Genomic DNA, 13,207 nt, shown 5'->3' with positions numbered 1-13,207 from the left:
TGCCGTGTGGCGACGCATTGATACTATGACGCACACATACAAGCCGCGCGCGGTGCCTTTGTATGAAGATAACTTACTTCCCCTCCTTTTACTATGACTTCGTGCGCGAGTACAACTAGTATTTGTCCGATTTTTTGGTAATTTTTGCCTGATATCAATAATGGCAACTTAAATAATAATTAATAAACTTAAAATAAATTAAATAGTTTTATTAAAATTAAGGAGGCTCCTATATAAAAAAAAAAACCATATTTGCCTATTTTGTCTCTATGTACTATAATACATAGAGACAAAATAGGCAAAAATGATATTTTTTTTATATAATATAAAAAAAATCATTTTTGATATCAATTTATTATATAATATAACAGGACGCTCACTTATAACATGTTAGTTTATCGATGTCCTCGACAAATATCAACCGAGTGTCCCATCACTATAGACCACCATGTTTAGTTCTTGGCAATATGGCGCCGGCCACACTTTTTTGTAGTTATGTCGCCTCCATCTGTTTCCTTATTCATTGGATTCCCGTGGATCGCGTAATTATACTGACGCGTGTAACAAAAATATATACTAGTAATCTGTGGCGTGTAATCTGCGCCAATCGAGAGGTTGGTTAAGTTTTCCAAAGTTTTCTGTTTTTTTAACGCAAATGTACGGTAGTGATTTTATTATTATTTTCTTTGTTTTACGCTTTTCTCTCTCTGATTTTAAACATTTTAATCGCACGTGAAAAAGATATTTTGTTGTTAGGTAAATATAATTTTATTTTGCTACTTAGACGATATTGGGCGACCCGCGACGCTGTCTTGGAAAAAGGTAAGGTATAACTGCAGATATTACTATAAAGTTTGAAGCTGCTAAAATATGCATGGACGTGATTTGTGAAGATAATATTATGTATTGTAAAATACTTATACTTAACTAAAAGTACCTACAAAACGAAATCCGGCTTTTGGTGTTTTGTTTTATAATATACTATAATAATACCTCCACACCGGTTTCGGTGACGGTGGTCGGTTTCCTTGAAACCAGGTCAGGTCCGCAGGAGAAATTTTTGTAGTGCCCAAGTGTCTGCGCATTACACAAGAGCACTCTATTCCTTTACTCTGATAACCCTATGGGACGGAAGACTGACACGACTGGCAAGAGTACAGGCGCAGGACCGACTTTTTACATGCACATCCGACCGACGCATGATGGATCATCTTACTTGTCAGACAATCAGGTGATCAGCCTGCATTGTCCTAGCCAAACTTGGAAAATATAACATATTGTATCCAATGTGGGAATAGGTTTTTTAAAATAATATAAGCTAGTGGACCCAACTGTAATTGTTTTGTCGCATTTATAAAAATTAAAGACGTGTATTAAGTGGGTAACAAACATTTTGATGTAACAGAGCCTTTTTTCTTTTATATTATGAACAAACCTTGTTTAACTTACCCACTTCATTATCTAGGTCGGGGCTTCCCAAACTGTGCGTCGCAAAAATGTCCCAGGGGCGTCGCATGTCAACACAACCAAATCGAGTGAGCACTGCGTGCAATATGTCAGTCATACATCCCGGGATTCCCGGGTAGTCTAAATCCCGGGTTTCAGAAGCTATGCTCAGAAAAGCAAGCGCAGCCTTCACATTAGCCAGCAAGGCTGGCTTTAATGTCTTTCATGAATATCTCTTTTAATTTTTATGCTTATGTTTTGATTTGGTCATTATTTCCTATTGAGAATATAAATATCCAAATAGTGTTTATATGATAACCTTAGGCTGGTTCTAAAACACACAGAAATGAATCTAGATTCATTTCTGTGACAGCACACTACAAATAAGTTTGGGAAGCCCTGATTTTTTTTTAAACGGACTTTGGCCCACCACACATTCTCACCACTGTATCTCCTGTGTCGCCAGGATCGACAGCGGTTTTCAACCACAAAAACCCTTTGATATGATCTCAGGGAGTCCGAGGGACATGCTAAAGCTGTCTTGGGACCCGCAACGAAATTAATCAGAAGAAGATAAGAGGAGTAGGATGCCCGGCTAGCTCAGTCGGTAGAGCATGAGACTCTTGGGAAGCCCTGATCTAGGTTAAATATCTACAGTTTTAAACATGCAGAAAAATTTAGTGCTCATTCTTTGTATCAATTACAGACTGTGAAACAATGGACTCCATAGCGAAACTGGATAAGGAGAAGATGTACTGTTGCAGAATTTGCAACTTCGACAGTATGCAACTCCATGACTATATGAAGCATATAACCACACATGTATGTAATATGCTTTGAAATGAATATTTATTGGTGATGGATAAAAACTCAAGCTTACTTTATTTATTTTGTTGATGATCATTCACATTGATAATTATTAACTAAAAATTTAACCATTTTTTTAAAGGTTTTCCAGAGCAAAGTTATTGTGTCACAAGATACATTTTACCATTGTGATAAGTGCCGATGTGCCTTTCTGACTGACAACGCTCTAAAACTACACAGAATGGCTCATGTTATCAAGGCTGTTAAGTAAGACATTTTTGTGATATCTACTATACATATAAATAAAATTGGAGTGTCTGTTTGTAATATTGAAAGAACCGTTTTTTACTACACGCATATGAATCTATATAGCAACATACACCAAAACAACATTTTTAGAATTTTTGTCTATATGTCTGTCTGTCTGTCTGTTTGTTCCGGCTAATCTCTGAAACGGCTGGAGCTATTTTGCCAGGACTTTTTTTGTAGATAGCGGAAAAGTCGGGGGCAACAGCTAGTTTTAACTAAATCTGAATAAATATACGTTTTTTTATTATTTTCAATGTTATAATTAATGTAACGTTTTTGAAGGTTTCTACATGTGGAATATGGAATTTAGAAACTGGTTGTAGGTTGACTAATTTTCGTATTAATTTTTCAGAGTGAAGGAGAAAAAACATGAGGCAAGATATCTTGATGAAAAATATGTTAAGCGCTACAGTTGTAGTGAGTGCGACTACAAATTTGTACTGAAGAGTACGTTGGATATGCATATGGAAGCACACAAACCATTGAAGCATGTGTGCAGCTGTGGTATAGCCTATTATGAGAAAAAAGATCTTAACAGTCACAAAAAATTAGTACATAAAAATATTATATTAAAAGAAGCTAAAACAGAAAAAATAACAAAAATGCCTGCTGTAAAAGTTAAGTTAGAATATGCAAGCGACCTTGACGAGTCTGAAAACAATTTTGATCTAACAAAGAAAAATGAGAAGACTAGTAAAAACAAGTTTAAAATAGAAGTCGAAGTTGAAACGGAACAGCAAGTAAAATCTTATTATAAAAAGAATTCATTTGAAATAATTTCGTGTAACAATTGTGACCAGACATTTACTGTGCTGGATATGAGAAAACATGTAGAAGAAATGCATAAAAATGTTCCATACTCGTGTAGATGCTGTTACTTGAGGTTTGCAAAAAAGGAATTGGTGGAGGAGCATCGCAACAATGTACACAGAACTAGAACTTGCAATATTTGTAGAAAGAAATTTGTGACAAAGGCCTCATTAGATAAGCATATGTTCAGTCATAATCCCAATTCTAGACCACGTTATGTTTGCCCCATTTGCAAAAAACGCTATGCACAGCAAGCTAGTCTAAATGTTCACCTACTAAGGCATAAGGGAGAAAAATGTTTTGGATGTAAAACCTGTAGTAAGAAATTTTATGACCGACATGCTTTGCAAAATCATGAAAGAACTCATACTGGTGATAAACCATACGTCTGCCAGTACTGTAACAAAGCCTTCAGTGATCCTTCAGCCCACATCAGACACGTCCGGATTCATACCAAAGAGTACCGCTACTTCTGTACTGAGTGCCCAAAAAAATTTACCGATGCGAGCTCAATGATAAGACACAAACACAAGCATGGCAAAGGACAAAAAGATTTAAAGGTCAATTGTGACATTTGTGGAAAATCCATTAGCAATATACATAACCTTAAAAAACATAAATTAGTAATGCACGAAGATATTAAGATGTTTCAATGTCATGATTGTGGCCAAAAATTTTCAAGCAAAGGGAATGTTTTTATGCACATTCAAAATAAGCACTCTGAAAGGCCGGAGTGTGCTTATTGCGGAAAAAAGGTTGAAAATAAAAAAGCTCTGCAGAGGCACAAAGACAAACATCATCCCATTATTTTGTACTGCAGTAGCTGTCCCCAAAAGTTTCACAGAGAAGATAGTTTTCAAAAGCACAAACTTGTGTGTTCCCAGAGAAACTCGGAGAAAAAAGATTAGTTTTTAAACACACAATATTAATGTGTTCTAAGAAAACTCGAGAAAAAATTGTTCCACTGATTTATTACATTCAGATATAAATCTGTTGCAAGTCGAAGACTGGGTTGCACCAGAGGCGTGGGTAAAGTTAAAGTTATGGTTATAGTTAAGGTAAATTTAACTTTAACTTTACCCTTAACTTTGCCCGGAGAAATTGACAAATGACAGCTGATCCAACAAGGTTACACATGCGCGTGGGCGGGGGCACTGCTGGTAAAGGAGAACTGTCAAAAATTGCGGTTTTTGTATGATGACAGCGTTAGTTACTTTTTTCGCCACATGCATTTAAAACCTTGTCGGGCTCTATGGTTACAGTTTAAAGTTACAGTTAAAGTTAAAGTTAGTTTAACTTTAACTTTGACTACAGTGCAAAATGTCAAATCTTTGGGTAAAGTTAAAAATGGACGCCACAAGACGCCATATTTAACTATAACCATAGAGCTCGACAAGGTTTTAAATGCCAATTTCTCCGGGCAAAGTTAAGGGTAAAGTTAAAGTTAAATTTACCTTAACTATAACCATAAAGGGCATTGGGTAACTTTGTATGGACCTGTGGCGTCATTTTTTTTCCAGCGGCCAGGGATTAAACCAATACTATTTTGTAGCACTACATTAGAGAAACATATATTAGTAATAAAAATTATTGTTCTAAGTAATATCGGAGCTGAGCTACGATTATTTTAGTAAGTATATTTATTTTTGCACCTTATGTTCACAAAATCAATAGTAATTAACGTTACTTTATGGAGCTATCCTCAACAAACAGGCGTAGAAACGGTATATTAATCTGTTGGATATATATTTCTCACTAACTATTGCCCACGACTTCGTCCGCGTCAAATATATTTTGTATTTTCCTGTATATTTAGGTTATGATTGAATTTACGTTTAGTTGAAAATACGAACTTAAAATGCCTAATATCTCGGCTCCGATATAGTTTAGCTGTATGTCCCCCATAATAAAGTTTACTCCCCTTGATATGTTCTTTCATAATATGCCGGTTTGGTGAGTGGCCGCGAGATTTGAAAATGACGCCAATATTACCCAAACCCCTTTAACTTTACCCACGCCTCTGGTGCAACCCAGTCTTAGGGTCGGTTGCACCAACTTACTTTAACTATAATTTTAACTACAATGCAAAATGTCAAATCTTTGGATAAAGTAAAAAATAGACGCCATATTTAACCATAACTATAGAGTGAAATGAACGTGGCTAAAAAGGAACTAACGCTGTCATCATACAAAAACGCCACTTTTGACAGTTCTCCTTTACCAGCAGCATAAACGGGGGCGGGGCAAGTTTATTTAAAGCCTTGTCGGACCAGCAGCAGACATCTGTCAAATTCTGTGGTCAAAGTTAAGGTTAAAGTTAAGTTAGCTTTAACTATAACCATAACTTTGACCATAACTGTAACTATAACCACGCCTCTGGTGCAACCCACCCTTATTTGTGTTGTGTTTTGTTATTACACATATTTTATGTCTATATAAGTATTACTGACCAATAAATATGAATTTATTATTAATATTGTTTTATTATTATTCTTAATATTTGTCCGTACCATGGAGGAAATTCCATACTAATATTATAAATGTGAAAGTGGTTTTGAATCGTGGTATATCTCTTTGTCAGTCGATAGTCGATACTATTCAGCTATTTAATTGAATGACTAGCAAGTTAATTAAACGAAACCATATTTTAATTAACAGTTAAACGCTGGCCTTTAGTCATTAAATGGTTTCATTTAATGAATTCGCTAACAAAAAGCAGATTCAACCAAGTCTGCGACATATAATATACCTGCATAATATTATTACTTCGTACGAATCTTAAAGTGGCTTTTCGATTTCCGCGGAACTTAAATTGATTTTAACTGACTTCAAAAAAAGGAGGTTAACTGCCCAGTTTATTAAATAAATGTATCAAATATCAAGTGTATGTATAGGTAGTAGGAACAGTGTACATAATATTAAATTATGTATGTTTGTGTTCGCATATCTCCGGAACTACACGTCCGATTTAAGTAATTCTTTTTTTGTTGTCTAGGCATGGTTCAATTTAGGGAATGCTGCAAGTTTCATCAAAATCGGCTCAGTAGTTGAGATAGAGAGTATTTAATTCTCAATTGATGTATGTCGATTTGCCTCTCAGCCTCGTGCTCGGCAAATATTGACCATATTATTACTTGAAACCTTACAACCCGCACATCATAAGTTTATAAAATTATAAACCTTGATTCATAACTAGTTGAGGGTAGCTTTGCCCCTGCATTTGATTTTAGACTTAACATCCTTCGCAGAAGACACACAATAGATCATCACTAAAAACTCGAGGGTAGCTTTGCCCGTTGCATGAGATTTTAAACTTTAAACCTCGCACATAAGATATTATAATTAACCAGCAAAGAATACTCGGGCGGCCCTACTCTGTATCGACATGGGATTTTAGACTCTGCGTCGTGTACCTAAGGTTCATTACGGTATTGATCGGTGGTACAGGGTTGTAGGGGTTGCGGCATTGCGTCGAACTGCCGCGCCGCTCGATACGCACGGCGCGCGCGTACCGTGCGCTACGTGCGTCATATCAGTCCCTCGATAAACTCCGACCAAAACACCCTTCTGCCAAAAAAAGAAAGAAATCAAAGTTATACACCTGGACATTAAAATAGGTGAGTGAACATTTTAATTTTTATTAATTTCAAGATCTTTAATAATTTGAATAGCTACTTCTACAAATCATTCTATAGTTGGTAGTAGGTATAATTCTGTATTGTAATTAACGATTTATTTGCTTTGAAATATTGTAAAAATATCACTTGTTGCGGTGCGAACAACTTTGTCAACTTCTAAACCGCGATTTCAGATAAACGTCAAAACCTACAGCCGCGCCACTGTATCTAACCGCCAGTTACAAGAACTAAGAAAACTACGGGTAAGTTCAAAAGATATTCTGTGCCTTTGTATCGCATAATAGATAGCTAAATAAGTTAATTAAGTATATTATCACTTACCTATTTGATAGGTAATAATCAAATGAAGCTAAAAACTTTTGAATCATTAAACCTTATGGAAGTTAATGTCTGCAACTCCATTTCGCCAATATCCGTATATCGGGCGGGAACCGTACATTTTTTTGGGTAAAAAGTATCCTAAGGTGCTGCGCAGACGACAGACTATCCGTGACGCACTTTTTGTAACGCACGCGACGCACAGCGCAGACGTTTGCGTTACTGCATAGGTTCTATTTCCACTGACTAAAAAGTGCGACACGGATAGTCTGTCGTCTGCGCTGCGCCTAATCCTTATATCCATTCCCGGCACTCAAAGTATCTCTATACTGAAAACAAAATCACCTCAGCCGTTTGGTAGTGAAGTGGTAATGTCAGACAGACAGACAGATAGACATTCGCATTGATAATATCAGTATGGATGCGAGCGACATTCACCCTAAAAAGTGACCTCATTCACCCTGAGTGTCGCATGGTGCAGCGATTTAGCGTTAAAAACGACCAAAACGCTCAAATTAGGAGGCATTTTGAGCTTTTTGATAGTTTTTAACACTAAATGGAACGCGGGGGTTATGTACAGTCGGAAAACTTGTTATGTTGTTAACATACATGCACCTGATTGACAATATTCTAATGGATGCTAACTAGAATGTCAAATTCTATCCCACTTCTTGAATTTCCACTGACTCAGCAAGTGACCTGGCGGCGTTGGACTGAATGTAAAAACCGTGACTTCCAGATCCGTTCACGATGAACGAGATAGACCTGATCAAGGAGGTGGAGAAGCGGCCAATACTGTACGACAAGGCGGTCAGCGGCTTCAACAAGACCAAGCTCAGAGACGACGCGTGGAAAGAGGTGCAGGAGGCGCTTAATGTGTCGGGTGAGTGTGAATTGACCTTAAGGCTAGCCATACACGTAAAACGGAGTACGGACCTCACCGCTCTAATTAATATTATGCAACTTGCGGTACGTCTATGGCTGGCCTAATAGCGAAGACAGATAACAAAAATGTGTGAGATTTGACACATCACACAACACAACCCATCGCAAGCGCCATTGACACTAAGGGTGGGTTGCACCAACTTACCTACTTTAACTATAACTATAACTTTGACTACAATGCAAAATGTCAAATCTTTGGTTAAAGTCAAAAATGGACACCATACCTATTTAATTTAACCATAACCATAGAGCTCGACAAGGCTTAATTAAATGCACGTGCCGAAAAAAGGAACTAACGCTGTCATCATACAAAACGCCATTTTTGACAGTTCTCCTTTACCAGTAGCGCCTCCGCCCACGTTCATTTAAAGCCTTGTCGGACCAGCAACGTCTTCTGTCAAATTCTGTCGTCAAAGTTAAGGATAAAGTTAAATTAGCCTTAACTATAACCATAACTTTGACCATAACTTTAACTTTAGTCACGCCTCTGGTGCAACCTACCCTTAGTGACGCCGGATGCGTATATCAAATCCCATACATTTTCGTGGTCACATCGCAACGAAGCAATGTAGTTTCGCGGGTAGCAAAATGTACACCATAAAAATTATTGAGAAAGTTAATCACAACATAATATTGTCTATTTTTCTATAACAAACACCTACTAACGCCATCTATTTGAGATCGTTGAAATTTACGGATGTATGAACACTATTCGAACGACTTGTCTTTCGAGGTACTTTGAGATACTTTGAGTTTCGAGAAATTATCTAACAATAACTTTTTATAGTTACCTGAAAGTGCGTGGCTCCCGCATGACAAATTCGAGTTTCGGGTAACATGTACTATTTTTTAAACTCCAGAGTCGGAATGCAAGAAGCGGTGGCGGTCCCTGCGCGACTCGTTCATCAAGCTGCAGCGCACGCACGGCGGCCGCACGCGCTGGCCCTACCACCACCACATGCGGTTCCTGCTGCCGCACGTCGAGCCTAAGGTCGACGTCATGTGAGTACCCCTATGAGTACTTTGTAGGACATGCGGCACGAGTGGAAATACAGGAAAAAAACGGCGCTAAATAAACTGTATGGTGGGTTCGCCGAGAGCCGGTCACCCGAATTACCGTCATTGCAATCATCCGTCTTTTTTTTATGAAATAAGGGGGCAAACGAGCAAACGGGTCACCTGATGGAAAGCAACTTCCGTCGCTCATGGACATTCGCAGCATCAGAAGAGCTGCAGGTGCGTTGCCGGCCTTTTAAGAGGGAATAGGGTAATAGGGGAGGGTAGGGATGGGAAGGGAAGGGAATAGGGGAGGGTAGGGAAGGGAATAGGGTAGGGGATTGGGCCTCCGGTAAACGCACTCACTCGGCGAAACAGCGCAAGCGCTGTTTCACGCCGGTTTTCTGTGAGAACGTGGTATTTCTCCGGTCGAGCCGGCCCATTCGTGCCGAAGCATGGCTCTCCCAATCGTCTGATCGTCTTCTAGGCATTAGGTACCGTACCTACTTGTGGAATAAATCACAAACGTGAATTATGAAAGTCAATCAAAACCAGAAACGGCGATTGCGGCTTCGCCGGAGTGCCCGTGGTATAGAAACGTCCTTGTGATTAAAATAGGTATTACATTGCGAAATTAAGAACGCTTAGATACTAATAAATGACACGTTTTCAGATCAAAACGCGAGACATCAGATTCAGAGCCCGAAGAAGAAGTCCGTCGACCGGGCAACTCGCTGCCTGATTTATCCTTCAGCGACAAATACGACGAGGACGAGGACTCGTCGGCCAGCAAGAAACCCCGTCTGAGCTCGACAGAAGACGAGCCGTGTCAGTGTCGGACTGACCCCGACGAGTTATTCCTGCTAAGCTGCGCCCCGACGCTGAAGCGACTGAACTCCAAGCAGAATGCCGTTGCTCGACTCAAAATACAGCAAGTGCTGTACGAAGCGGAGTTCGGTATGGAACTGCCGTATGTGACGCCGGCCAGCGATTATGAGAATACTGAGTCGAATGAGTGATGGTAAAAAAAGATGTCACTTATCAGTTCTAGAGTTGGTGAAGCAAAAAGATAAGTAACTACTAAGTTCACCTTCACACCAAAAAGAAACGCGGTACAGCGATTTTCAAAATGTTAAATGTCAAATCCCATATATTTTGATATCTAGGGGTGGGTTGCACCAACTTACTTTACGTCTTTAACTATAACTGTAACTTTAACTATAATGCAAAATGTCAAATCTTTGGTTAAAGTCAATAATGGACGCCATATTTATTTATTTATTTATTTAATATTGGAAAACCAACAGCTTACAATTTTACTTAAATAGTTAAATTATAGATAAAACAAGAAGCCAATGACAGGTTTTCACCATTAACAAAGAGAATCTAGCAAACAAACATGATTTTTTAACACAACAAACAAAATTCTGTGTAACTATATTTATATACTAAGGTTACAAAGTACACTGATGTTTAAGAGAATAGAATATAGAATAGAACAGTAATTATAAATCAATAGAAAATATTAATCGAAGAAGTTAAGGTTCAGTTTATCTCTTGCATTCTTGGTCCGCAATGTATAAGGATCGAAAGAGAATTTTTTACAGACATTATTAAATTCAATGCTAGCTCGCACTTGACAGGAGTTACGCCTATAGTTAGAATTATAACATGGGATAGCTAGTGGTGGATTAAATCTACGTGGTCTAGTTGGTGCATAAAAGTTTACTTTGCTGAGAAGGTCAGGACAGTCAATTTCGTTGTTAATTAATTTTAGAATGAATATGAAATCAGAAATGTACCGACTATTAAACAAAGTTTGAATGTGAAATTTTTTACAAAGGGTAAGGTAGTTATCTGAATTATAGTATATTAACGATAACCTTGAGCTTGACAAGGCTTTAAATGAACGTGGCGGAAAAAGGAACTAACGCTCTCATCATACAAAAACGCAATTTTTGACAGTTCTTCTTTACCAGCAGCGCCCCCGCCCACGTTCATTTAAAGCCTTGTCGAACCAGCTGTCATCTGTTAAAGTCAAGTCAAGTTACAACTTACAGTTAGTCTTAACTATAAGTTATAACCATAACTTCGATCACAACTGAAACTATAACCACGGTGCAACCCACCCTAACATCGCTATCGAAATTATTGGCGAGTACGTTTTGACTAGGGAGTATTATTATTTATTATCTATTAGGTATAGAGCTATTTGAATAAGAGATATTATAATAATAAAAAATTGTACGTTATGGACATGTCCTTCAATAATTGTAAGAAGCGCATACTTACCTACCTGAAGCGCATACTCTGATTAGAGTTATTTTAATTTTGTGAAAGTGATATATTATAATATTGTTATGTCTGCAGGGTCCGATCTAAGGGGGCCGGCGAGCTGGGCATTTCCCATTTGCCCAGAGCGACAAAATGCCAAGTCCCAGCCTAGCTTTAGATGGCTAAAGCTAGGTTGGGACTTGGATGGACCGTGGATGGCCACGGTCAACCACCCAAGTTTTTAGAACTTTACAATTCCAACCTACTTCAAGTTGTACATAATATTATGGAAAATTCAATCAAGTATTAAATATTTATATAATTAGGTATAGAATACGACCTTTTGGAGTTGCGTTACTACCAGCGTTGCTAATTAGTTTTTTTTTTTAATGAAATAAGGGGAGCAAACGAGCAAACGGGTCGCCTGATGGAAAGCAACTACCGTCGCCCATGGACACTCGCAACATCAGAAGAGCTGCAGGTGCGTTGCGGGCCGTTTAAGAGGGAATACGCTCTCTTCTTGAAGGTTTGTAGGTCGTATAGGTCCGGAAATACTGCTGGTGGCAGTTTGTTCCAGAGTTTTACAGTGCGCGGTGCGGGTAGTTGCTTTCTAAGGTTGTTCATACTTCATAATACTTAATTAGTTGCTCCATCCCAAAATCATTTAAATGTAACAAAGTGATAATTACATCGAAATTTAATAAATAGGCGTCGTTTGGAATATTGTGATACACTGCACCCATAAACAATGAAATATAGATTTGTAAGTATCTAATATATTTTTTGTAACTCACATCAACATGTTAATTTTTATCATTATTAATTATTTCGTTTTACCGCCGTACTCATAAACATTTAATTACGATTAACCTTCAATTTAATAAAGGGTTTGACGGATAATGTGAGGCTTATGTCAAATTTTTAAATTAATTACAGTTCTACTCTGAGTGCGGCAGTAAAATCGACAAGGTACTGTATTAGAACACATTCCTAATAATTTATGCCAATGTGTAAATTTTCGTAAAATATGTATTAATTTATTTTAATTTTTAAGACATCGCTACATAGTAGGTTGTACACTACGTTGTACATATTTTTATTAAGAGGATACACCAGCGGCGAGAGAAATTGAAAATAGGTATTTTAAAATGTATTGCTGTCTCACCAATCTCAAGTCTCCCACCGCAGAGCGCGATAGAGACAACACGGCAAAAGTTCTAATAAAAGAACAGAAAATCTTCGATTCGTTGTTCGCTGATTCCTTCTCCAAAACTTAACCGATTTAAGTACTTTTTTCATTAATTTTTTTTCAATTACAATATATTATTATACATAAAACAATGATATTAAAAATAACTTGCACGTGATATTTTAGAAATATTCATGCGAGATTTAGATTTAAGCATGATTAATAATCGGCATGTTGATTTCGATACGTTTCCCAATTCCGTCTCAGAAACGAATAAAACGTTAGTTCACGAATCCGAGATTGGGAATTTTTGCACCCTACAACACAACAGTACCTCGTACCGCCCATATTTTCCTTATTCAGAGCACTTTTTAACGTTTTCAACGTGTTTTCATTTTTAACTAGTAAACCGTATTTCACAGCTGATCGCACTCTGACACCCACGTGTTGCCTGAATCTGCCACTCGCCGCGCCA

The 13,207-nt window shown here is 37.8% G+C and overlaps 2 protein-coding genes across 4 annotated transcripts; both read left to right on the top strand.

The window, feature by feature from the left end:
• Window positions 1-733: 733 nt before the first annotated feature.
• On the top strand, window positions 734-4,390 carry LOC121732601 (zinc finger protein 99-like). Of its 3 annotated transcripts, none has more exons than XM_042122539.1 (4): window positions 734-756; window positions 2,153-2,268; window positions 2,396-2,520; window positions 2,915-4,390. In XM_042122539.1, exons 2-4 carry the CDS (start codon window positions 2,164-2,166, stop codon window positions 4,278-4,280), a joined length of 1,596 nt encoding a protein of 531 aa, XP_041978473.1. In that variant the 5' UTR covers window positions 734-756; window positions 2,153-2,163; the 3' UTR covers window positions 4,281-4,390. The 3 variants fall into 3 exon arrangements, with proteins under 3 accessions (XP_041978473.1, XP_041978470.1, XP_041978471.1); XM_042122536.1 differs by having other exon boundaries at window positions 736-822; XM_042122537.1 differs by lacking the exon at window positions 734-756 and adding an exon at window positions 978-1,043.
• A 2,432-nt stretch (window positions 4,391-6,822) lies between these two features.
• Window positions 6,823-10,428, top strand: LOC121732445 (transcription factor Adf-1-like). The gene is made up of 5 exons (XM_042122322.1): window positions 6,823-6,989; window positions 7,184-7,252; window positions 8,068-8,211; window positions 9,134-9,275; window positions 9,943-10,428. Exons 3-5 carry the CDS (start codon window positions 8,079-8,081, stop codon window positions 10,286-10,288), a joined length of 621 nt encoding a protein of 206 aa, XP_041978256.1. The 5' UTR covers window positions 6,823-6,989; window positions 7,184-7,252; window positions 8,068-8,078; the 3' UTR covers window positions 10,289-10,428.
• The last annotated feature ends 2,779 nt before the right edge of the window (window positions 10,429-13,207 follow it).

Source organism: Aricia agestis, chromosome 12, assembly GCF_905147365.1.
Source record: "Aricia agestis chromosome 12, ilAriAges1.1, whole genome shotgun sequence".
NCBI classification, from domain to species: Eukaryota; Metazoa; Arthropoda; class Insecta; order Lepidoptera; family Lycaenidae; genus Aricia; species Aricia agestis.
The sequence above is the reverse complement of the archived record's forward strand: the minus strand, read 5'-3'. Positions and strand labels throughout refer to the sequence as shown.